Here is a 23,565-nt window from a genome sequence, read left to right on the forward strand (position 1 = left end):
GAACCTCAATTTTATTTAGGTATTTAAGAAATCCCATTGAATCATCTCATTAAGAAAATAGAAGGCTTGGGGCGCCTGGGTGGCTCAGTCGGTTAAGTGTCCGACTTCGGCTCAGGTCATGATCTCACAGTTCGTGGGTTCAAGCCCCGCACTGGGCTCTGTGCTGACAGCTCAGAGCCCGGAACCTATTTCAGATTCTGTGTCTCCCTCTCTCTGTTCCTCCCCTGCGCTCACTCTCTCTCTCACTCTCTCAAAAATAAATAAAGGTTAAAAAAAGAAAGAAAATAGAAGGCAAATTTCCACATTAATTAGATGAAAACAAAACTGCCAAAAACCCACACATACTTTTCAGTAAGCTCTTTGAGCTACCTGCCAGACAACTCCCGCTGCCTGGATTCCCGAGGGGAGACATCTTCACTCTCCTCTGCTAGTGAGTTTATGTCTCTATCACGGTGGGTCCATGAAGTGGGCTTATGCTGTAAGGTACATGGCCACTAAGTGTTACACTTTTGAAATATTTTCTGCCCAGGCCTTTTGTATCCAACAGCATACATTTACAAAATAGCAAGTCTGGGTAAGAGCCCCCCCCCCAGCCCCCCCACCCCTCCCAATCCCCCCCCCACTTTTGCCCACAAAGATTAACCTCAGGTTATTATTGTTCTGTTACTACAGTTTTTTGACCAAACGGAAACACCAGACTAAAAATATATCCAATCCTAATATAACTTAGGTTGTTAAAAGGTATTTACATTACAAGAAAACTAAACAAACAGCTGATTGTCGTATGTCCATAGTCACCGCTTCTAGAGTAATTGTCAAAGAACTTCTACCAACAGTACGTTGACTTCTGGGAGAACTAAAGATGATCTGACTCAATCCTTCAGCAACAAATGAAGGCGCGGCCGAATGTCTGTACCTTGCATACTGAGCTGAATAGCCCTGCGGAGATCTGCTTCCTCATCTTCCATGTCGATTTCCTGGCGACTCAGTGCCAGAGCCCTCTGCAAATCTTCCTCATCTTCGTCTAACATGCCTGACCCGTCATTTGCTTCTAAGACTCGTTCCAGATCTGTTTTCTGAACTCTAAAGAACAATAACACTGATGGTAACTGCAGACCAGTCTTCTATTTTAGATAACACAGAAATATTTATAAACCAAAACATTTTTAAAATAATTTTTAAAAAAAGATTTTATTTTTAAGTAACCTCTATATCCAACGTGGGGCTTGAACTTACAACCCCAAAATCAAGAATCGCATGCCGCACCAACTGAGCCAAAGGGGTCCCCAAAAATTTTATGGAAGTCAAAAATTACACATTTTCTGGCAGATAATCTAACAACCTAAAGACTGTGCTGTGCTGTGCTGTGCATCTAAGTAAATAAAGTAATTCAAATAGTCAATTCAAGTTTGGACCAATAAACTTCACTAAAAATATAAAAGGTCTAAAAAAAATCACCAACAATAAAAGGACCACACATTCAATGTAAGCAGGAAAACGTTATTCTTGGGGCACTTGGCTGGCTCAGTCAGTAGAGCATGATCTTGATCTTGGGGTTGTGAGTTCGAGCCCCATGCTGGGTATAGAGATTGCTTAAAAAAATAGTCTTGAAGAAAAGGAAGGAAGGAAGGAAGGAAGGAAGGAAGGAAGGAAGGAAGGAAGGAAGAAAATGTAATTCTTATAATGAAATATGAACTACTATCATATACTCCCTACTGCAGGGTTCATCTCACCTCTGTTCTTTCAGCTGTGCTAACTCTTCTCCAATGAGTTTTGGTCTGTGCATCTGTTGGACCCTGATCATCTGTAGAAGTTGGTCAGCTTCACAATCTGGCAGATCACCCTTCACAACAAATATAGAATAACCTAAAAAGAAAAAAAAAGGCAAAAATAAATGAAAACAGCCAGTAAGAGATTAAAAATAGATTTAAAGTGATAGCAGATAGAAAGGCAGCACAGTCTAGTGGGAAGAACACAAGTTCAAGAGTGAGGAAGACCTGGGTTCAAATCCCGACTCGCGCTGATCTCAAACTACTGAAAGCCTCTGGGCCACTTCCTTCGTGTGTAAGATGGGAATAGCCATCTCACAGAGTGACTGTGAGAAATAAATGGCATAATGTCCACAAAGGGCCCCTACCAAAACAGTGTGTGACCACATACTCTGCTCACTAAACGGTATCGGAGAGGCGGGTGAAGGAGTGGGGAAGAGCAAGGAATTCGGAATCAGATTGTCAGGGTTTTGGTCCTAGCTCTTCCAATTCCAAGACCAAGCATGGTCTCTGGTAAAACGAACAATCTATAGAAATAGCTGCCCCCCCACACACACACACATACTCTCTCTCTCTCTCTCTCTCTCTCTCACACACACACACACACACCCCTCCTTGCTGAATATAGGAGCTGGGAAACCAATGCTCAAAATCTAGCCAAAGTATTGATGATGTGGTTCATATTTTCAAAGAATTATACTGATTCAGTGAATTTTTTATAAATGTCATCCTAGAAAGCCAGAGTTTTCCCAGCTAAATCTTCTACACAAAAAATGAACATGGGTAGACTATACCTAAGTCATTCTGATCAATTTAAGCTTTTCTACCATAAATTTTTCTTAAGCTTTGGTACTTATTACTGGATATCTTTTGTGAGTATTAAAAGATAATGAAACAAAGAACGAAAGAACTATTAATGGAAAAAATACAAAACAGCACATTAATATTTATTTTTTCAACAAGACATAATACGATTAATATACTTTATTTAAACAAGAACAAATGTGCTCAGAGTTCAGATGGTCTAGAACGTTGTACTCCAGTAAAATTGTTTCTAGACCCTAAAGTAAATGTGTCAGCACCGTGGCAGTCCGTGAGGAGCATCATGAAGAACAGACACTCAGTCTTGGTTAGGTGGCACAGTAAATACCTCTGGTTTTATTTGAGACATATGCCGGTGAAGACACCAAAGGGTGGTAAGAGGGTGTGCTGTAATATGCGTTACACTTTTTAAAAAGCACTCTGGGCTGCTTTATCAATATAACGTATAGGAACCAGAGTGCAAGAAGACAGAACCTTACCAAAACAGAAAACCTGAGGGACAACATTTATAGGGAAAAGAGACATAAATTTTTTCCAGACATGTTCAGTTTGAAATGCTTCCCAAGTGGAGACGTCAAAGCCAGGAGTCTGGCGTTCAGGGTAGATGTGTAGGCAGAGGATAAAAGTTTAGGAATTATGGGCACGTAGCTTTTATTTAGAGATGACATTTAAATTTTTTTTAATGTTTATTTATTTTTGAGACAGAGAGAGACAGAGCATGAACGGGGGAGGATCAGAGAGAGAGGGAGACACAGAATCTGAAGCAGGCTCCAGGCTCCGAGCTGTCAGCATAGAGCCTGACACGGGGCTCGAACCCACGGACCGTGTGATCATGACCTGAGCCAAAGTCGGACGCTTAACCGACTGAGCCACCCAGACGCCCCTAGAGATGATATTTAAAATAACAGGACAGCAAAATAAAAATAATAATAGGACAGCCCATAATCAAGAAATTGACCAAGGATTGTCTCTAGGTCACTTCCAACCATAAGAAATTGGCAAGAGTAAGATCCACAAAAGGAAATCTGAAAGAAGAAGCCAATGAGATAGGAGGAAAACCAGAGCATCGTGGTCTGGAAGCCAAGTGTGGATAGTGTTTCGAAAAGGAAGGATATACTTAGGAACAGAAGTTTAGGCATGAAAGAAAAAACATACTAGAATATGATATCAAAGAAGTAAAACTACTATAACCCTGAATGTGAATTGGAAAGAACAACATGACAGACAACCAACCCAGCAGCAATAAGCACGCTAGTACCCAGACTGAGCTTTACACACCATTATTAAAAGTTAAGGCAAGAAACATACAAGGTAAGCCTGAAACATCTTGTCTTATGAGAAAAAAAGCCTTCAAAAAGCTACAGTGGTCATTTCAGAAACCGAGGAGTCAATTTCAAAAGGTACCCCCTCATGCAAGTGGCACAATTTGAGTATCGATATGAATAATCACAATGGACTGAAACACACGAACTACGTTTTGATAGATTAGTTTACCATCACAAATCAAAACCTCCAAACTAACAGGTTATCTCTGAATGTTTTTTAACTTTTTTTTGAGAGAGTGCGAGCGCACGTGTATGGGCGAGGGGTAAAGAGATGGGGACAGAGGATCCAAAGCGGGCTCCGTGCAGACAGCAGTGAGCCTGATGTGGGGCTCGGACCCACTGACTGCATCCCACCAACTGCGAGACCATGACCTGAACGGAAGTCGGACACTCAACTGACTGGACCACGCATGCGCCTCCCCCTTTTTTATTTTGCTAACTGGTTATCTTTGGAGGAAGTGCACTATGAAACCAACTCATCTTAAAAACCTATAAAACGGAAGAATATTTATTCTGCTTTTCCTATATGAACTATACTTCAGGAGAACCAAATAACTGATGAAAGTTTATTTGTATAAAAGTATGCAGCAAATATGTGAAGACGTCATGGGAATCTAACACCACCATTTTGCAACCCTGAATGAAATAATCGATCCAGGCACCGATCATCAGTGGTTGCTCAAAACACAAAAAGAGAGCCAACCAGATGTCAAGTGTCACCCCATCTGTGAAGTTTTCCAAGGTCTCCCCACCCTGCCCCCAAATCAACCTGAATCTGATTAAGCCTCAGTTCTAAAGACCAGATTGTTGGGTATTCAGGGCTCAGAGCAAAATAAAGATGTAATCATCAAAATTCAGAGTGTGGGGAAGAACAAATGACCCAGTTTTGGTTTTTTTTTTTTTTATAAGTTTATTTATTTTGAGAGAGAGAGAGAGAGGGAGAGAGAAGATCCCAGATAGGCTTCATACCATCAGTGCAGAGCCCAAGGCAGGGCTCGAACCCACTAACCATGGTATCATGACCTGAGCCAAAATCAAGGGTTGGACGCTCAACTGATCAAGCCACTCAGGCACCCCAACCCATTTTCTTCAAAATAAATAAATAAATAAATACATACATACATACATACATACATACATACATACAATCAAGGGGAAAAAAGATGTAAGGAAACCTACAGTTAGACTTGGAAAACATATCAATCAATGAATGCAATTAGTGAAACTCATTTCAACCTAGCTAAACTGTAAAAATCCTAAGACACAACCAAGGAGACTGGAGATTTGAACAGACTGGGTATTTGATGTTATTAAAGCACTGTGGCTCAATTTTTTGCGTGCTTATAGTACTGTGGATATACATATATTTATATACATACACACATATATATATATATATATATGCACACACACATATATATTTAAGAGTGTTTGCTTTTAAAAATTTAATTTTAAAAAATTTGCAGAGAAAATAAGATGCTCAAAATTAGCAGGGGAAGGAAATGTGTATAATAAGATTGACCATGAGATAACTGTTCAAGCTGGGTACATGAGAATTCATCACATTATTTTCTCTACTTTTTATTTGTTTGAAATTTTCAATGAAAAAGTTTTGTTCTATTCTACATGAGGGTATACTCAACTCCACCCTCAAGATGAGGTCAAATAAAAAGAAGACTGAGAACCGAATACAAATGTGGAGGTCACTGATGAATTGAGAAGGCAACTTTTTGGTGAAATGTTGGCTATGACAATGTAACTGGAACGAATTCAAGAACAGGAGACAACACACTAGAGGGGACTCTAAGGAGAAAATAAAAATGGGAGGCAGCTGGAGTAATACAGAAAGAGAGGGACAGTGACCATGCAGGCAAGTAGAAAAGACAAAAGCAAGAGCAAAGATCCTGCATAGGTGAGAGGAATTGGGATATAGCCCCAAAGTGGACAGGCTGGTCGTGGTCAGGAGCAGGGGACAATTCACCTATTTTAATAGGCTCAATCACAGGCTGGGATACAGGCACGTCGATAGATTGGCATAAAGATGGAGTTCTCTTTTCGTTGCTTATTTAAAAAAAATTTTTTTTAATGTTTATTTATTTATTTATTTATTTATTTTTTTAATATTTATTTACTTTTGAGACAGAGAGAGACAGAGCATGAACAGGGGAGGGGCAGAGAGAGAGGGAGACACAGAATCTGAAGCAGGCTCCAGGCTCTGAGCGGTCAGCCCAGAGCCCGACGCGGGGCTCGAACCCACAGACCATGAGATCGTGACCTGAGCCGAAGTCGGACGCTTAACCGACCGAGCCACCCAGGCACCCCTGTTTATTTATTTTTGAGAGAGACAGAGACAGAATGCGAGTGGGTTGGGGCAGAGAGAGGGGAAGGCACAGAATCCAAAGCAGGCTCCAGGCTCCGAGCTGTCAGCACAGAGCCCGACACCAGGCTTGAACTCACTCACAGACCTTGAGATCATGACCTGAGCTGAAGTCGGATGCTCAACCAACTGAGCCACACAGGTGCCCCTCTTTTCATTGTTTCTGTTTTGTCAGAATACAAGGGAAGGTCATAGCTAGGGGTCAGGAAGAGGTGAGTGGTTAGAGATTTGAAGAGAGGAACTGGAAAATAACCATCTTGGAGAGTGGCAAGTGACCTTACTATGAAAACACAGTAGCAAGGTCAAGTAGCCCTAAAGGATCATTTGAAATTTGTCATCATAAATTTAAAGCAAAATCAGTCACCCCATTTTATGTAGCCATGTTCAGCTGCTCTGATGCAGGAATGGACAAGCCCAAGATCTAGTTTTACCCAGGGCTGGCATTTTGTCATGAAAGTATAATAGAGGGGAGGAAAGAGGAGTGGAGAAACGCATCAGATTGATTATAATGATGGGTTACAGAAATAAGCAGGGTCAGACAGGAAGTAAGGATATAAGGGGAATGTTTGGGTAGGGTTTAAAGAATTGTTGGATGCAGAAAATGGAGAAAATATGGTATAAAGATAGGCAATTGTCAAAGACTAAAATGCTTGTAATTGGGATTTGAAGGTGATACCGTTGTTGGTAATGGCAAAGGCAAGATGAAAAAACCGGTCTTTGAAAATAAAAATGTACGGAAGCGGATGGATTTTTGTGTAGAAATCACTAACAATGATGAGGAGTTCAAGCTGAGAGAAAACAGTGAGTCAGACCCTAAAATATTCCATGGAAAAAGAGGATCACAGGTGAATGGAAAAGAGCAGGAGGCAGAGTTTACTCTCGTGCCAGGTATTTTAGAGAAGCTGGAGTCTTTAGGTAAGAACAGTGGCCTGAAGAAGCAAGAAGCAAGAAGAATACCCCCGCCCACCACGCCTGGCCATGGAGTCCGTGGGGTCTGGAAGGAACAAGAGCCATTACTTAGTGGGGTTGCTAAGGCAGGAGCAACCTCAGGGGAGGGCCAAGTGTCAGTGAAAACTCTAACTGGATGGATAGTATCATCCAAATCACAGATTACAGTTCACCAAGAAAAACATAAAGATGATTTCACTGCCCCTGCCATAAAAACAGTATTGTTATACTTACATCGAATAGAGCTGGTTTTATTAAGCTACTTTGAAAGACAATATTATAAAAATGTCAGTCTTTACCTTCCTGTTGTAATTGAGCCAAGAAAAGTGCAAGGTATGTGTCTGATATCAATTCTGGACCCGTCAAGAGAGAATTCAAGTTGAACCACTGGAAAAAAATTTTAAGTATTTAAGTTAATGCACATTATAAGTAATAGGGAAGTTCCATATGTTAAGAATAAATACAACCCATCTAAACTTACTAAGGCTATCTAAACACTGAAAACATGTCAAACCAAGATTTTTAAAAAGTAATTTATTTAATAATATGATTTTTAAAAACTGAAATAAATGTTGCAGATTTACCAGTATTAAATGTTTTAAAAATAAAATTTTGCAGGGTGCCTGGGTGGCTCAGTCAGTTAAGCATCCGACTTCAGCTCAGGTCCTGATCTCATGGTTCGTGGGTTTGAGCCCTGCATGGGGCTCTGAGCTGACAGCTTAGAGCCTGGAGCTTGCTTCGGATACTGTGTGTCTCTCTCTCAAAAAATAAATAAACATAAAAAAATTTTTTTTTTTAATTAAAAATAAAATTTTGCTTGGGGTGCCTGAGTGGCTCAGTTGGTTGGGTGGCCGACTTCGGCTCAGGTCCTGATCTCACGGTTTGTGAGTTCGAGTGCCGCGTCGGGCTCTGTGCTGATAGCTCAGAGCCTGGAGCCTGCTTCAGATTCTGTGTCTCCCTCTCCCTCTGCCCCTCCCCTGCTCATGCTCTGTTTCTCTGTCTCAAAAATAAATAAAACATTAAAAAATTAAAAACAAAATAAAATAAAATAAAATAAAATTTTGCTTTAAGTCATAAACTTTGTATCTCCCACCCCAAAAAAGAGTACAGAAATTGATACTACTTTCAAGTATCTTTATTGATAGGTATAATCAAATCTTTTTTCAAAGTATCAGCCCAACAAAACCCTAATCACGTTATACTGAAGAAAAATGAAACCAACACAAAGTCTTCCCACTACTGGTAATTTTGGCCAAAAGATTCCAATTGTGAGAAAAGTAGACATTCCAGGAAGGGAATTCAAAACCGCCAAATGATTTTACAAGGATCACTGAGCCACTGTCACATGTAATTAAAATCACTTAGTCACTATTTTATAGGATTCCTAATGTAACCCACAAGATACAAAAGTTTCCAAAGTTACTGTCAACATCACGACCAACTACTTTTCCTGGATTTTGACAGAGATTATAGTACTTTTCCAGTCACCCATTTCTCCAAAGAAGACATCCCAGATGGCCAATAGACACATGAAAAGATGCTCAACATCACTCACCATCAGGGAAATGCAAATCAAAACTACAATGAGATATCACCTCACAGCTGTCAGAATGGCTGACATCAAAAACATAAGACTCAGGTGTTGACAAGGATGTGGAGAAAGAGAAACCTTCCTGCACCGTGGGTGGGAATGCAAACAGTATGGAGTATGGAAACAGTATGGGGTTTCCTCAAAAAAATTAAAAATAAAACTATATTTCGATCCAGGAACTCCACTACTTGGGTATTCTCCCAAAGAATAAAAGCACTAATTCGAAAAGACATATGCACCTCTATGTTTACTGCAGCATTATTTACAACAGCCAAATTATGGAAGCAGCCCAAGTGTCCACCAATAGATGAATGGATAAAGAAGATAGGAGATACACACACACACTCTCACTCTCTCTTTCTCAACGGAATATTATTCAACCATAAAAAAGAATTAAATTTTGCCATTTGCAACAACACGGATGGATCTAGAGAGTATAAGGCTAAGTGAAGTAACTCAGAGAAAGACAGATACCATAGGATTTCACTCATATGTGGAATTTAAGGAACAAAGGGAAAAGAGACAAACCAAAAAACAGACTCTTGTTAAAAAAAATTTTTTTTTAATGTTTATTTATTTTTGAGGGAGAGAGAGACAGAGTGTGAGCAGGCAAGGGATAGAGAGAGAGAGACAGACACAGAATCCAAAGCAGGCACCAGGCTCTGAGCTGTCAGTGTAGAGCCTGACACGGAGCTCGAACTCACAAACTGTGAGCTCAGGACCTGAGTCGAAGTTGGATGCTTAACCAACTGAGCCACCCAGGCGCCCCAAAAAACAGACTCTTAACTACAGAAAACAAACTGGTGGTTATCAGAGGAAGGTGGGTAGAGGACAGGTTATATGGGTGAAGGGGACCAAGAGTGCACTCACTGTAATGAGCACTGAGTCATGTACAGAGCTGCTGAATCACTTACATGTACATCTGAAACTAATATAGCATTGTATGTTAACTATACTGGAATTTTAAAAAATATAAATAGGAAAAAAAACGTTTCCAGTCATCTTTTTCATAATACAAGGACCTCTAACAAAAGAGTGTACAGTGAAAAACATAACTGTAAACAAAAATATAAATTAGAGCCAAATATAATAAGTTAAAATTGGACATTTCTTGTATTTATAAAAGATTAAGTAATTTAAAATGTGAAAATTCAATTTTAAACTAAAATTTGTAAAATCTCTCAAAATAATGATGCAAGTTTACATGCAAATCACCAAAGGAACTTCTGGAACCTAAGTCTTCAGATCTTAAAAAAAAAAAATCCAATGATTATACAGGAAAGGTAAAGAATACTTGATCATAATTTTTTAAACATATAAATAAAAGCCGAAGGTTAAATAATCTCGGCAGTGTCCTCTCTGCTTTCTCCTTGGAGCTGACCCCCACTCAGGTCAGCCTCTACTGCAACGCACCTCCTTACTTGCTCTTTGTACAACTCAGGAGGGACCTTTAGAAACAATCGGGTCACAGGACTTAAAAGGACTTAAAACATAATAGCAGGGTTTCTATTTTTGAATTATCTTTTATTGATTTAATCAGTGCACTCATTCTTGATTTCATTTGCCTTTTTGCTTCGTATTATTTTATTTTCCAAAAGTTTTGTGGAGCTATAACTGACATGCGAGAAACTGCACATACTTAAAAGTGTTCAATTTGAAGCTTTAACATACGTGTACACCCAAGAAACCATCACCACCACCGAGAGTTTCCAGGGCCCTTGTGATCCTCCTCTCTCGCTGCTCCTCACCTTCCTCATCCCCAGGCAACAGCTGGTTAATCTGCTGTCATTACAGATTAGTCTGCAATTTCTAGATTTGTATACAAATGGAACCTTACAGTACATAGTATTTTGTATCTGGCTTCCTTCACTCAGCATAATTATTTTTAGGTTCACCCACGTTGCTGAACGTATCAACAAGTTCATTTCTTTTTATATTGGACCATTTCTAATATTCCTCTTTCCAAGATTCAAAACATTTTTTTTAAGTTTATTTATTTTGAGAGAGACACAGTCGGTGTGAGTGGGGGAGGGGCAGAGAGAGAGGGAGAGGGAGAGAGCGAGAATCCCAAGCAGGCTCTGCACTGTCAGTACAGAGCCTGACGAGGGGCTCCAACTTACGAAACCGAGAGATCATGACCTGAGCTGAAACCAAGAGTAGGCCCTTTAACTGACTGAGCCTCCCAGGCGCCCCAAGATTCAAAATTCTAATAAAAAGGGCTTTTTTCTTAAGTTTATTTATTTTTGAGAGACAGAAAGGGTGTAATGGGGGGGAGGCGCAGAGAGAGAGAATCCCAAACAGACTCCACACTATCGGTGGAGAGCCCGATGTGGGGTTCAGACCCACACAAGCGAGACCATGACCTGAGCCAAAATAGAGTCAGATGTTTAACCAACTGAGCCACCCAGCCGCCCCTAAAAAGGACTTTACATAATTGTTTCAAAATAGTGTCATGTATCCAAAGATCTTTGGTAATTATCTTAAAAAATAACACCTTAGGTACGTTTCTTGATCTTAAGAAAGGCTCGTTCAAGACACATTCTGTGTTCTTTTAAAAAAATAGAGTTTTATGTAGATGTACGTATTATATCCACATAGATTTTATGAAGCCTTATGTATTACATGACATTTTGGAATGTGGATAATCTTGATATGCTAAAGCAAACATGACTGAAAACTTTTTATTCATGCTGGATGCTATTTCAGGCTTCATGACGCTACTGTATGCCGAGAACAAATCTATAAAGTCATAGTTAACTGGAAGAACATTTTTATCCCATAAAAACTCACTAGAAGTGACCCCTTCTGTACTGTATTAAATAGAAAGCTTTTCTTATGTAGTTAAATTGTACAGTTGACCCTTGAACAACGTGGGGGTTAAGGGCGCTGACCCCTGGCACAGCTGAAAATCCACGTATAGCTTGACTCTTCAAAAAACTCAGTACTAATAGCCTACCGTTGACTGGAAGCTTTACTGCTAATGTAAACAGTTAACACACATTTCGCATATGTACTGTATACTTTTTTTTTAAGTAGGCTCCATGCCCAACGTGGGGCTTGAACTCACAACCCTGAAATTAAGAGTTGCATGTTCTATCGACCAATCAGGCACCTATGATATACTTACTTTCACAATAAAGCTAGAGGAAAGAAAATGTTACTAAGAAAACCATAAAAATAAAAGGAAGATCAGAAGGAAAATACATTTATAGTACTGTACTGTAAAAAACAATCCACGGATAAGTGGACCCATGTAGTTCAAACCCATGTCGTTCAAGCATCAACTGTGCATGGTTGTTACAAATAAACCTATAAGGGAAACTGCTACTGTCTTTGAAAAGAGAAAATTTCCATTAAGATTAAAACCATACCATACACACACGTTACTGGTAAATTTCTTCATCCGTGAGGTATCGATCCTTTACATTTTAGTTGCAAATGGAGGGCAAAATGAGAAAAAAGACAAAAGGAGAAACATTACCTGTTTTCCTAATTTTCGAACTGTAAACCAGTGTTCTTTGTAATTGCATATGAATGACCTTTCATTTCTAGAAAAAGAAAAAAATGCATACACAATATTAAGTTGAAATAACAGAGTTCACATTCATTTAGTTTATCTACTAGCAAGTATTATATAAAACATGATAGTTTAGGATTGTGCTTACAGTGAAGCACCACAGATTTTGAGAAATTACAAAATAGCATTAAAAACAAAACCAAAACCAAAACCCAAACAGTAGAAATCTCTCTGCAGGTTAGTGATGCCACATGCAAGAATGATGGCACCACACACCCTTTAAGGATCAGTCCTGTGCTGCCTGACACCGAAGGGAGGAGGGGAGTTAATGGGCAGATGTGCACGGACATCCCCAAAAGGTGTCACAGCGAACTCTGAGGGAATGAAACAGGGAACATCAAGCAAGACAAAAGCATTCAAAATATGCTTTGCTTCTTTAAGAAATTATAACTTTAAAAATCAAGTTTAGAAAAAGCAATGTGGAAGAGCAAAATAAAATCTTACATGGGATCGATCCTGAGCCTCTGATACTCTGGACTGTTGAAGAGAATTAGTTCTAAACCCCAAACCTTCAAGGCATTGCTTATAACCTGTTTAAAAAAAAAAAAAAAAAAAAAAAAAAAAGCAACTTTTCATGAGCTAAACCATTCAATTCCAAATTAAGTAGCACAGCCATGTTAGTTGCATAAACAACTGTACTTCATAATTTTCCCTAGAACGCTATGCTTTTTAAAAAGTATGTGTATAAATACATCACTGAATCCATAAAAGAAAAAAAGTACCTATAAAAGAGTCCTTTTTACACTAGGTTTCTGGAACATTCCAGAGAACCACATAATTCCGAGATAAAACTGTCTCAAAAATCCAGATGTATATTATACTCAGTATTCTTCTTTTTTTTTTTCAATGTTTATTTATTTTTGACAGAGAGAGAGAGACAAAGCATGAGCGGGGGAGGAGCAGAGAGAGAGAGAGGGAGACACAGAATCCGAAGCAGGCTCCAGGCTCTGAGCTGTCAGCACAGAGCCCGACGTGGGGCTCAAACCCACGAGCCGTGAGATCATGACCTGAGCCGAAGTCGGACGCCTAAGTGACTGAGCCACCCAGGCGCCCCTAAGTATTATTCTTAAAAGTAGTCCACTATATACACACAATAATCTGGCTGCTCCGGGTCCTGCTTTAGAAAAGTTATATTCAACTCACTACCTGGTATGTCAGTAGTGATGAAAATTTTGTCTATTAAAAATGGATTCTTCCTGGGAATTTAAACTGAAGCTTTCAGACTTTGAACTACCATCATGAGTTTGTAATTCGTAGGAAAAAATAAATAAATAAGCCTGATTACTTCCAACTGTCTGGGGGAAAAAAAGGACATTTCTGAAAATTCACTCTCCGCCCTCCGAGGCAGCCAACAGAGCAGCAAGTGAACCAGGTGCCAGCTAGCACAGATAAACAGTGAACACAACGCAGGGGGCAGACGTGAACAGGCACCAAGACCAGTGTCCCAGTGTCGCACAAACAGGCAACAGCAAGCACAGGGCCCGCTCGAGCCTCCTCTAGCGCTGCGGCAGCTCTCACCAGGTACCGCCCATGTGGAGCAGTGCTGGACGGAGAGGCTACTGAATGAGGGGTCCAGGAGGACAATACAGGGGAACGGAACAGGCTCCTCGAGAGAGCTTCTGGAAGAACTCTGGATATACCTCCCGGCTGTTAGAATGAAAGACCCATGGATAAGGCAAAAGAATCTCACAAGTACATACACATTCACCCACAGAATTCAAGGGGAGCCGAAAGTTTAAAAAAAGAAAGAAAGCAAAAGCCACAGACCATAATAAAGGAATCCAGTCCTGGTACGCGGATTTAAATGGAAGGTAGTGAGGTGCTGCATTTTCTCAAATTTATCCAAGATGTAGCAAGTTTGAAATACTCTTATTGGAACTACGGTTAACAGCATCCAAATGTAAATTACATAGTCTTCTTTCAAAACGCCCTACTCTAAAATGAAGGTTCTACAATCTTAATTTTCATGTTTATCTCCATAAAAATCTAGTGCTCTAGAGTATGATCTTACACTTTTTTCCCCCAGTTTTTTCCTTGTGTTCTATGGCTTTATTTTTATTTTTTAATAATCTTACACTCTTAGACACAATCTACTAGAAGGACCGCTGAAGGTCACATCATTACAGTGACCGTGAAAAGAGATGCTGTGAGAAGAGATGCGTATCGACCACATCCTCAGCGCGACCAGTGCCCGGACATCAACAGCCCTTAGTACATGCTTCTAACCACTTACTTGAATAGAGAAAAAACCACTGTCGTCCATATTTCCCGAGGGCTGCTGTTTATTTCGGATGGGTCGTTGAGGCGGGGGTGGAGGGTGGGGAGAGAAGGATAGAAACCGTCATTGGTGTGCATATTTAAAATAACATCTTGCGCGGTCCCGTTTATGAAGTCAAGAGCATGGTTATAACCGACAAGTCAGATCCCCATAGGAAGAATGCTTCATCCTTTTCTAAAAGAGTACCCGCATTTTTTCAGAACCTGATTCGGTGAGTTGAAAGTCAGTACCTGTAAAAAAGTGCGATAGTCCTCACTGGTGACTCCTCCTTCTGCCATTCTCATTCTCTCCTCTTCGTCCAGCTGATGGGCAATGGAAGACAGCTCCACAGGGCTAAAATATTCTCCTTGCAATAGGTTATTCAAGCAATGTTGAGCACAAAGTGAGCCTTCTTGCTAATATTTTCAAAAGAAAAAATTCAAATGTGATTTGCTGAACAGACTTGTACGGTATCTTCCTCTCAAGAGGAATTTAATCACTAACGCAGCCAAACCGAGCCTTTTTGGCTTTCAACAGCAATGATTTACGGAAGTACCTGAATTTTCATTTAACACTTGTTTTATAATTTTACCATTAAGGAAACTACAATTATTTAGCTCTATGATCAAAAACTCGAGAATGACTTATATAAACAAACAGCATTCTCTACAAATATGCCAAATTTCACATTTCACTAGAAACTACTCTATAAAAACATTAGCACCTCTCATTTTCAGTACCTAAAATATATCTCTTTGGAGGTTCCATGGAAAATTACTAACACTGAAAGCGAAATTTTAATCCCTAGAACATGTGTGTTCTTTTAACAAGATAATCTACTCGATCAAGAGGCCTGAGTGGCTCAGTCGATTAAGCCTCTGACTTCGGCTCAGGTCATGATCTCACGGCTTGAGTCCGAGCCCCATGTCAGGCTCTGCGCTGACAGTTCAGGGCCTGGAGCCTGCTTTGGATTCTGTGTCTCCCTGTCTCTCTGCCGGTGCCCCGCTCACGCTCTGTCTCTCTCTGCTTCAAAAATAAATAAACATTAAAAAAAATTTTTTTGAAGATAATCTATCGATCTAAATGCTTATTCAAGGAGTTTCAAATCAATGAACAAAAGTATCTCAAGAATTGATACAGGTAGGAAAGATCCCGCTCGACGTTAATGAAGACCTGTAGCCAACCGAACCAAGGTTCTCTTCGGGGAGCTCTGCACAAAATGTCTATGCAGTATGTACAACAAGTAAACTTCCCCAAACCACACCTGGAGCTCGTTTCTGAACAAGCCAGCAAGGAGGGCTGCATCCAAGGAGGCATCACTGGCTTCGTATCGTTGGGGGGGTGGAGGGAGTACAACTTCCCATGGGCCCCAGGGTCTTCAGCTGCTGGGCAGCTAGCCCTTACACAGTTGGCACCCCAAATGTAAATCCGAGCTGCCTCGGGCGCCTGGGTGGCTCAGTCGGTTAAGCGTCCGACTTTGGCTCAGGTCATGATCTCACAGTTGGTGAGTTCGAGCCCCACGTCGGGCTCTGTGCGGACACCTCAGCACCTGGAGCCTGCTTTGGATTCCGTGTCTCCCTTTGTCTCTGCCCCTCTCCGCTCGTGCTCTGTCTCTCTGTCTCTCAATAATAAATAAACATTAAAAAAAATTTAAAAAAACAAATAAATCCCGGCTGCCTGGCCCTAAACAGTCTGCTTATCACCCTGCTCCCCACAACAATGTCACTTTCCCATGCTTGCCCTGGAAGAAGGGAAACTCACTGGTGAAGGAGATCCCTTCCTGTGAACACAGACCCCTCTGTGGAATGATGGCAGAAGATGAGAATACTTTCTTCTCCCACTAACCCTGACCCTCTAAGTTCTCCTTTCCTCCACTAAAGTCTATGCCTTAACCCAGCCTGTCTTACCTTGTACGATTTGCTCTGTCACTCAAGAGTGACACAGAACTCTTTGGTGACTCCAAAGAGCAACACCTGGTGAGACACATATTTCTCCTGGTTCTAGGAACAAAATTCAGCTTCAGAAAGTGATACAGGGTATATGTATGCAACGGAATAGGAAGGCAGCATTGAGAGAGTCTGAGCGCAAGATAGGGAGGGGGCCGAGATAAGCTTATCTTCATATTTTGGTATAGAAGTATCTTGAAGCTGAAGACAGTATCCCTGAAGTCACAGCCACATAGTGCAAGAGAAAGTGTCTCCACCTCTTTTTCCTTCTACTGTATTCCTACCCCTAGAAAGAAACTTCCTCTGAGCAATACAACGTGAACTGAAGGAATACACAGCCATCCTACTTATATTCTACTGAAAAACGGGCAAGACAAACAAGTATTCACAAACAGACAAAAAGATGCTCAACGTCATCAACCATCAGGGAATGATATATTAAAACTGCAGTATGTTACTACTATACGCTCTCCAAAATGGCTAAAATGTTGGAGATTAGAGACATCAAAATACCACTTGTGGACATGCAAATTAGTACAACCACTCCGGAAAACTATTTGGAGTATCTACTAAAGCTTAACATATACGAACCCTGTGGTCTAGCAATTCCACTCTTAGGTACATAATGCCAACAACAGAAATGCAAACGTACATTCATCAAAACACATATAAAAATGTTCCTAGCACTACTACTGGTAATGCCCCACCCTGAACCATCCAGATGCCCATCACAGAATGGGTAAACTGTGCTCTTTTCACAAGGGAAAACTATATGACGATGAGAATGAATTCACTACAACGACCTGCAACAACACAGACGTATCAATGTTAAAGAAGATAGATTCAAAGAGCACCGCTGTATGATGCCATTTATAAAAGCTCAAAAACAGGCCAAACTCATCTATGATGTTAGAATTCAGGACAGTGATCACCCTCACAAGGGTGAAGGTGGGGTGGAGGGACAGTATCTGGAGGAAGGCCTAAGCGGAGCAAATAAATATTCTGTTACCTGATCTAAGAATTATTTACACATGTGTTCACTTTGTGAGACCTCACTGAGCTGTACTCTTATGGTGTGTGTACCCTTAACGTGTGTTTGTTACAGTTAAAAAAGTTCAAATAACAAGCACAACAACTCTGCTAAGATACAGGTATTTCACATATCAAGAGCTTCCTTTTTTTACGTTTATTTATGTACTTAACTTTTTAAAAGTTTATTTATTTTGAGAGAGAGAGAAAGAAAGGCCACACACGCATGAGTCGGGGAGGGGCAGAGAGAGAGAGAGAGAGAGAGAGAGAGAGAGAGAGAGAGAGAGAGAGAGAGAGAATGAATCCCAAGTAGCTCTGCACTGTCAGTACAGAGCCTGATGTGGGGCTCAAACTCATGAACTGTGAGATCATGACCTGAGCTGAAACCAAGAGTTGGTCCCTTAAATGACTGAGCCACCCGAGCACCCCATGTTTATTTATTTTTGAGAGAGACAGAGAGCTCATGCAAGCAGGAGAGGGGCAGAGAGAAGGAGACAGAGGTTCCAAAGGGGGCTCCATGCTACCAGCACAGAGAGAGTCTGATGTGAGGCTAGAACTTACCAACCGTCAGATCATGACCTGCGCTGAAGTCAGACGCTTAACCGACTGAGCCACCCAGGAGCCCCAAGAACTTCCTACTATGGTCACCAGACACCGGATTTTCTGGGAACAGTCCTAATGCAAATTTTCTGTCTGGCTGTCAGGTTACATGCCTCAGTTTGGTGCTCTCAAACTATGGTCGTCACATTTAATACATATATTGAAATAGTGAAGCCAACTATTTAATAAAAAATTCTGTCTCTAAAAAACTCGCTTTGGGGTGCCTGGGTAGCTCAGTCACTTGGGCAGCTGACTCTTGGTTTTGGCTTGTGTTGTGGGATTGAGTCCCACGCTTGGAAAACTCTCTCTCCCTCTGCCTCGATTCTCCGCTCGATCTCTGTAAAATAATTTAAAAACCTAGCTTTGAAGTACAAAAAAATAAGCTCTTGATATCAAACTTTGTCTAAGTAAACTGTCACAGGAAATAGCAAGTTCTGTACTTCTAATATGATTTAATAGAAGAAAACAAATTGTTCAGTCCAAATTTAAAATCACTTTTTAAACAAGGTGAATCAAATTCTACATGAACCAAAAAAAAATTGTACAAGTGCCCCACCTAATATTATCCATTCCCAGCCCACCAATTTATCCCCACCCACCTCTTCCTCGTGGAGCTTTAACCAAAGTTGGATAGAAGTTTATATGTGCTATGGTCAAAGTTCAGTAGCATTGAAACGCCACGATTTTAGGCCCAGACTTCTTGTATTGGGATCAGAGGATGAACAATCTGTATGTTCAGCTTTACCGAGGTATTTTACAAAACCACAGAGGGTTTTATAAAATACACTTACACAGAGGGTAAGTGTAACCAAATCATTCTCTCACCGTCCTTAAAGTCTTCAGGACCAACCTGCAACGAGTTCAAATTCCCACAGACACTACTGATTACAACGGAAACCAGGCATAAACCTTCAGGTGCACTCAGGATCGGCCTAAAGTGCCACTCAATCAACCTATGACTACTTCTCCATCTCATCTCAGTGACGCTAAGCTCTCACCCCCTATGGCGAGGTCCAGCAAACACAAGTATCTGATAACAACAATGGCCGGCACTTCCATAGTACATGTGCCAGGAAGCATTCCAAGTGTTTGTAACTGAGGTAGACACTTCATTATCCTCACACCACAGAGGAGGAAACTGGAGCACAGAGAGATAATGAGTAACATGCTCAGGATCGTATGGATTGTAAATAGCAGAGCCGGGATTCAAACTCAGGCAGAAGTGAAGTCTGTGCTATTATTACTTCCTCGAGCCACTCATTTGGAATTGGGTTGTCCCTAGACCTCCACTATCCTCAAGACAGCTAGAAACCAACAATCACAAAAAGGCCAAATGAATAGCATCAAGTCAAAGCTCAGCATCTTCTGGCATTTTCATTAATTTTAAACACAATCCCAACAAGTGTGGCTACACTGTCAATTTACATTAAAAGTACCAATTTGGATGGCACTGTGCCCACACCAAGAGCAGTTAGCAATAGAAATGGTAACAGAAATGACAGAAAGCAGACATCAGAACTAAAACAAACACCAAAACACCGGGCAGTTAATGGCCATTTAGTACAAGGGTTTGTTAGGGCTTGGCAAACTCTAGCCAATAGGCCAAATACAACCTGCTCCGGTGGCTAAGAGTGGTTTTTATGATTTGAGATGGTTGGGTAACACACCCACACACAAACAAGAACGTGTGAGAGGCAGTATGTGACCTGCAAAGCCTAAAATACTTACAGAAAAATGGTTTCTTTTAGATAACTACCACCATACACATCTTAGAAGCTCAAGAAACTCTCTTAATTCACTTAAATATTTATTGAGCAACTATGTGCTAGGCACCATCGTAGGCACTGGGGATATACCACAGAACAACTGTTAAGTTTACATCCTAACTTAACAAAGGGCACTCAAGGTGGCGCCACTGTGAAAATGGGGGAACCAACATTCCCAGAGGAAGTAGTTGAAAGGCAGGCATCTCTATATACACAGCTTCCTTACGGCCAATGCTGGTGCTCTGACAAAGGTCATATGTATGCGGCAGACGGGGAAAGGAGGGTGCTGAAAAACGGCATATTAAGCTCAAACATTCCCAGAAGGGACTGTGTATGAGATTCACGACGGGCGCTGTGGTTATAGGTATTTTCCATACTCTTGAAATATGCCTAAAAAACTTCAAAAGCCCTCATCTGTTAAGTACATATAAGTTGATAAGTAAGTACCAACTCATCTGTTAAGTACATATAAGTTGATAAGTTGATTCTGTAAGTGCCTTTAAGCCTACACAGATGTTGATAATCGAGAGTGACTTCTTTCAGGAAAAGTAGACCTTTATGAGGCTAGCACCCAGCTACTAAACCACCCAGGTTTAGTAATTACCTTCACTGAAATCTATCCCAACAGTGCCAATGGCTGTCAATCAATATCTGTAAAAATATGTAACTCTCAAGAGGTGGTGTGGAAAAAGTTTAAAGTCTTCCATTTGAAACATCTGGTCCTATACCAAAGCTTTTGAAAATTAGGAATAAAAATATGTATATGGAGGGTTCTCTTCATTCAATCTCCTTAGCCAGGCAACTAAATTTCTCTTGTCCAAGATTCATCAATCACGTCAATCAAGTCAAAAGATTAGTGGTAACTATAGGAGTCCCTCCTCCCCCCCCCCAACATAAAAACTGGTCTACTCCAGTGCCAAAACGTTCTAAAATGTTTTCTATAAAGAAAAGCATTCCATTGAACAACTTGTTTAGATCCATCCTGTGTCTCTTTTGTCTTTGACGGCTTTGTGTGAATGGATAAATGATCGTTTACAAGTATTTAACAAAACCAAACCCTGCTGCTCCTACTAAACAAAAGCCTCCCCGACAATCCTTTCCAAACACGAAACTATTATGAAACAATGTATCTATCATGTGCCAAAGTTGTCCTAAGGAAGGTTTCACTCACACCCAAATAGCTTGTTTCTCCACATGCCACCAATCGTATCTTCAAGTGCGTGGTCGTAAAGAATAAAAGCAAAACAGGCTAGGTGAACGACAACAAAATTATTCCAGTCTAGTCCTGATAACTAATAAGGAAGCTGGCCTCCTGATCCGGAAAGATGCAACTACCAAAAGAAACGAAACCTAGACATCCCGTAACAAAAACTCCTGTGACGACTTCCCTGTTCAGGGGCGCTCAGGATTTCCTACCTCACTTCCCCAAGTGTCAGGCCCTACGTGGGACGAGCCAAGGTCCCCGCCCTAGGGAGGCTCAGGGACCCGGTGCAGGAGGACAAGAACACAACCCCGGAGATCTAAGTGTATGGGAGGTTCCAATATAGAACAGAGGAGCCCAGAGGAGGAAAAGTTAATTCTGCCAGAAGTGGGACTGAGGGAGTGGGGTGGAGTTGGGGAGGGTCGAGGGAAGGGTCCAAGAGGTGACTAACTAGAACCTAGAGAGACTGGGGGAGAAGGGAATGGAGAGTGAAGCCCACGGAAAGTGGAAGGGAAGCGCGGAAGCTAACCCATTCGGTGCCACCGCACTCCCGTGCCCCCATGGTGTCCCCGGCCCTGCCCTCACTCCCTCCCAGCTGCCCGGGCGTCCCGAGCCCCGGACACCTCGGGCACCGGCCTCTTTGGCAGAGGGTGCGGTGGGGGCGTCGGTGAAGCTGCCCTCCCTACGAAGTTCCCCCGCCCGGCGAGGCTGGGATGGGGGCGATCGGGCCCCCGCCAGCTCTGCGGGAGGAGGCTGTACCGCGCCCTACCGCAGCCACGGCACAACAGACAGCTCCCCACCGAACGCGGACACTCACTTTCTCGTGGAAGATGGACTCCATGTTTATTTGTCTGGAGCCAACGGCCCCCGCGCCGAACCACCCCCCTCGAGCCCCGCCCCTCGGCCCCACCCCTCCGCCCACCCTGCCCCGCCCCGCCTCGAGCCGCCCCTGCCCACGTGCCTCGCACAGACCAATCATCTCCGAGGAAGTGAGTCACGTGGAGCGAAGAGCTAGTGAACGCCGGGGCGGTAAATGCGAGGGCACGTGACCTGTGTAGCGCGTCCTGCGATCTCCCTTTATCTGGCCGGCTTGGGGGGGGGGGGGGGTTGCAGCGCCACCTAGGGTCTGGAGGATCTCCGCTTCCCACCCATTGCTATGGATTTTTAGGCTATTAGGGGTCTGGACAAGGAACACCTGGGTTCTATGTTCTTTTATGTTTTCCACTTTGTATTTTATGCTTATCATATTTGCATTTAATTATTTAATATCTTTCTCCTCCTCCCCCACTGAAAGCCGGATTAAGAAAAAGACATCATTGCATCCCCCAACACCTAGCACTTGTGTAAAAATGTAGTTAATACTTATACAGAGCTTACTGTAGGGTAGGCATTATTCTTCTTAAACTACTTTTGCATATATTAACGAATTTAATACAACCTTTGATGTAGGTGTTGTTATGATCCCTATTTTACCTATGAGGACACTGACGCACAGGGAGATTAAGAAAAGAAGGGTGAACAAAGTCAACTGGTAAGTTGCTGCGCTGGGGTCCAAATCCATACACCTTGTTATTAGTGTCTGTGTTCTGGACCTGAAGAGGAAGCATGAGTTGGAGGAACTGAAAAATCCAGTAAAATGGGGGGAAGGTATTTGAGGAAACTGAAGGAGTAGGGAAGAAGCAGATTTTGCACCTTGAAATTAAGAAAGGTATGCTTTAAAAAAATTTTTTTTTAATGTTTATTTATTTTTGAGAGAGAGAGAGTGGGCGAGGGGCAGAGAGAGGGGGACAGAGGATCTGAAGCCGACTCTGTACTGACAACAGAGAACCCAATGTGGGCCACCCAGGTGCTCCCAGGAAGGTATGCCTTTTAAAGGCAGTTAGGGAGTTATATACAGTTTTTAAAGGAGAAGAGACATGCTCAGATTTGCATTTTATAAAGATCACTAGCTACAGAAAAGAGCTGACGCTGTCGAGGGAGTCTTAGGAGAGCTGATGGTGTTTGGACTAGAGTATTGACCTGCAGTCGAGAGGAGACCGTTTTGAGAGATAATGAGGAATCGTGGAGACTCAACAGAACTTGGTGACCGTGGGAAGTGAGGGACATAGAAACATTAGGGATGATGTCTGGGTTTCTGCCCTAGGCAGCCACTGTGGCAGGAGCAGGAGGAAGGGCAAGGTTTGGGAAAGAGAAGATAGAGGTTACCTCTTAGAGATGTTGAATTTGACAAACCTATGATCCATGAGAAAAGTAATGGGTGGGCACATAGATAGATGATAGATAGATAGATAGATAGATAGATAGATAGATAGATAGAGGCATCTGGGTGGCTCCGTTGGTTGAGCTCAGGTCATGAT

The 23,565-nt window shown here is 41.7% G+C and overlaps 1 protein-coding gene across 10 annotated transcripts in view; it reads right to left on the bottom strand.

The window, feature by feature from the left end:
• The window catches only part of ATXN3 (ataxin 3), a 38,011-nt gene extending 15,880 nt beyond the window's left edge, over window positions 1–22,131 (bottom strand). For 3 of the 10 annotated variants that reach the window (XM_045448269.1, XM_045448270.1, XM_045448268.1), the window contains exons 1-7: window positions 14,918–15,082; window positions 14,643–14,687; window positions 12,854–12,939; window positions 12,314–12,380; window positions 7,541–7,628; window positions 1,734–1,866; window positions 917–1,083 (exon numbers count right to left, since the gene is read on the bottom strand). In XM_045448269.1, the coding sequence (XP_045304225.1) occupies window positions 917–1,083; window positions 1,734–1,866; window positions 7,541–7,628; window positions 12,314–12,380; window positions 12,854–12,939; window positions 14,643–14,687; window positions 14,918–14,971 (640 nt within the window). In that variant the 5' untranslated portion in view covers window positions 14,972–15,082. Of the gene's footprint in view, window positions 1–916; window positions 1,084–1,733; window positions 1,867–7,540; window positions 7,629–12,313; window positions 12,381–12,853; window positions 12,940–14,642; window positions 14,688–14,917; window positions 15,083–16,573; window positions 16,667–21,180; window positions 21,793–22,025 lie in introns of those variants that run through there. The other 7 variants (XM_045448273.1, XM_045448272.1, XM_045448267.1 and 4 more) reach the window with 6 other exon arrangements.
• Between the last annotated feature and the right edge of the window lie 1,434 nt (window positions 22,132–23,565).

The sequence above is a fragment of the Leopardus geoffroyi genome, chromosome B3, assembly GCF_018350155.1.
Source record: "Leopardus geoffroyi isolate Oge1 chromosome B3, O.geoffroyi_Oge1_pat1.0, whole genome shotgun sequence".
Classification (NCBI taxonomy): domain Eukaryota; kingdom Metazoa; phylum Chordata; class Mammalia; order Carnivora; family Felidae; genus Leopardus; species Leopardus geoffroyi.